Genomic DNA, 1,576 nt, shown 5'->3' on the forward strand with positions numbered 1-1,576 from the left:
GGCCCGCGGCCGCGCTCAGACGACCCGCTCGCGCCAGATGTGGGGTTCGCACTCACAGCTGCTATCGTGAGCATGTCGAACACTTTGGTGCAGTATCTCCACGCGTTAGCATTCCCGTATTTGGTTTGGCACTCGTCTGTTAAATCACAGAATCACAGAATTGTCAAGGCTGGAAAAGACCTCTGAGATCATCAAGTCCAGCCTCTGACCCAACACCACCACATCGGAGAAGTGGGGGGTTTTTCAGATAAACATCCAGACAGTAAGCTCAGCGAGCCAGACGGGGAACGAATGCCTGGCCCAGTGGGACACGGAGCTCCTGCCGCCAGCCAGGCTCACCCAGGGCTTAACTGAGCCAATTTTATAGAGGAGAATTACAGAATCATAGAATAGTTTCAGCTGGAAGAGAACTACAAGATCATCAAGTCCAGTCTTTGTCCCAGCCCTGTCAACCTACTAAACGATTCCTCCCAACGCAACACCCACCCGTCTCGTAAACTCCCCCAGGGACGGGGACTCAACCCCTCCCTGGGCAGCCTGTTCCAATGGCTGACAACCCTTTCAGGAAAGAAATTCTTCCTCATATCTAACCTGAACCTCCCCTGGTGCAAGTTAAATCCATTTCTCCTAGGGAGAACCCCCGCCTCGCTACAGCCTCCCTCAGGAGGCACCGAAAACCCAAACACCAGAGGAAAAGAACGGCGAGATCCAGAGGAAAACACGTTCTGCTTCATGAACGCAGCACCGCTGTGGGAAAAACTCACCGTAAAATCCGTACACTTGCGTTATCTGCCGGCTCTCGTGATTGCCTCGTAACAGCGTGATGCGATCGGGCCACTTGGCTTTGAGGGCGAGGAGGTAAGTGAAAGTCTCGAGACTGTAATAACCTCTGTCTACAAAATCACCCTGTGAGTCGGAAAAATATTTGTAAATGGGGAAAAAAGGCTCCTTGGCCAGGAGAGGGACGTGACACCCGCTGACCAGGGTCCCCCTAAAATGCTTGGCGGGCCTCCCCTCCCTCTCCTGCCCTTTCACACCTCCTAACCTGTCATTTGCTCAACAAAATAAAGAAGAATAAAAAAAAAATACGGAAAAATAAACCCCTTGTTTCACAGCCAAACAACCAGAGCAAACCTGGCACTCGCCAGCAAGGATCAAAACCCGACACGCAGGCTGGGGTTCAAACTCCCGATCTGTTGTTTTGTGGTGTTTTTTTTTAAAAAAACCACCTCTGCAGAGAGAGACAAGGAGCGGGGGACGAGTACCATAAAGATGTAGTTGGTGTCGGGGACCTGCCCGCCAGTCCGGAACAGCTCACACAGGTCATAGAACTGCGGGGAGGAAGAGGAGGAGTGAGGGCACCGGGAACGGGGCTGGGTTCGCCCCCGCTCCGGGTGCCAGTGCTGCAAGGGGAGGTGGCTGTTACCTGCCCATGGATGTCCCCGCAGACAGTGACGGGCGTGGAGACGGGCTGCACGTTGGACTCCTCCAGCAGAAGGTCGCACACGTAGTCGCAGAGGCGCTGCGGGGGCAGAGCGGGTCGTAGAATCACAGAATTGTCCGGGTTGGAAGAGAC

The 1,576-nt window shown here is 54.1% G+C and overlaps 1 protein-coding gene across 1 annotated transcript; it reads right to left on the bottom strand.

The window, feature by feature from the left end:
• Window positions 1-56: 56 nt before the first annotated feature.
• Window positions 57-1,522, bottom strand: LOC104279633 (serine/threonine-protein phosphatase 6 catalytic subunit-like; the record flags this gene model as incomplete). The annotated part of the gene is made up of 4 exons (XM_009876972.1): window positions 57-136; window positions 765-906; window positions 1,266-1,331; window positions 1,427-1,522. Coding segments are annotated over 4 exons (384 nt in total), but the record flags the coding sequence as incomplete, so codon positions are not given.
• Between the last annotated feature and the right edge of the window lie 54 nt (window positions 1,523-1,576).

The sequence above is a fragment of the Apaloderma vittatum genome, unplaced genomic scaffold (assembly GCF_000703405.1).
Source record: "Apaloderma vittatum isolate BGI_N311 unplaced genomic scaffold, ASM70340v1 scaffold37869, whole genome shotgun sequence".
Taxonomy (NCBI): domain Eukaryota; kingdom Metazoa; phylum Chordata; class Aves; order Trogoniformes; family Trogonidae; genus Apaloderma; species Apaloderma vittatum.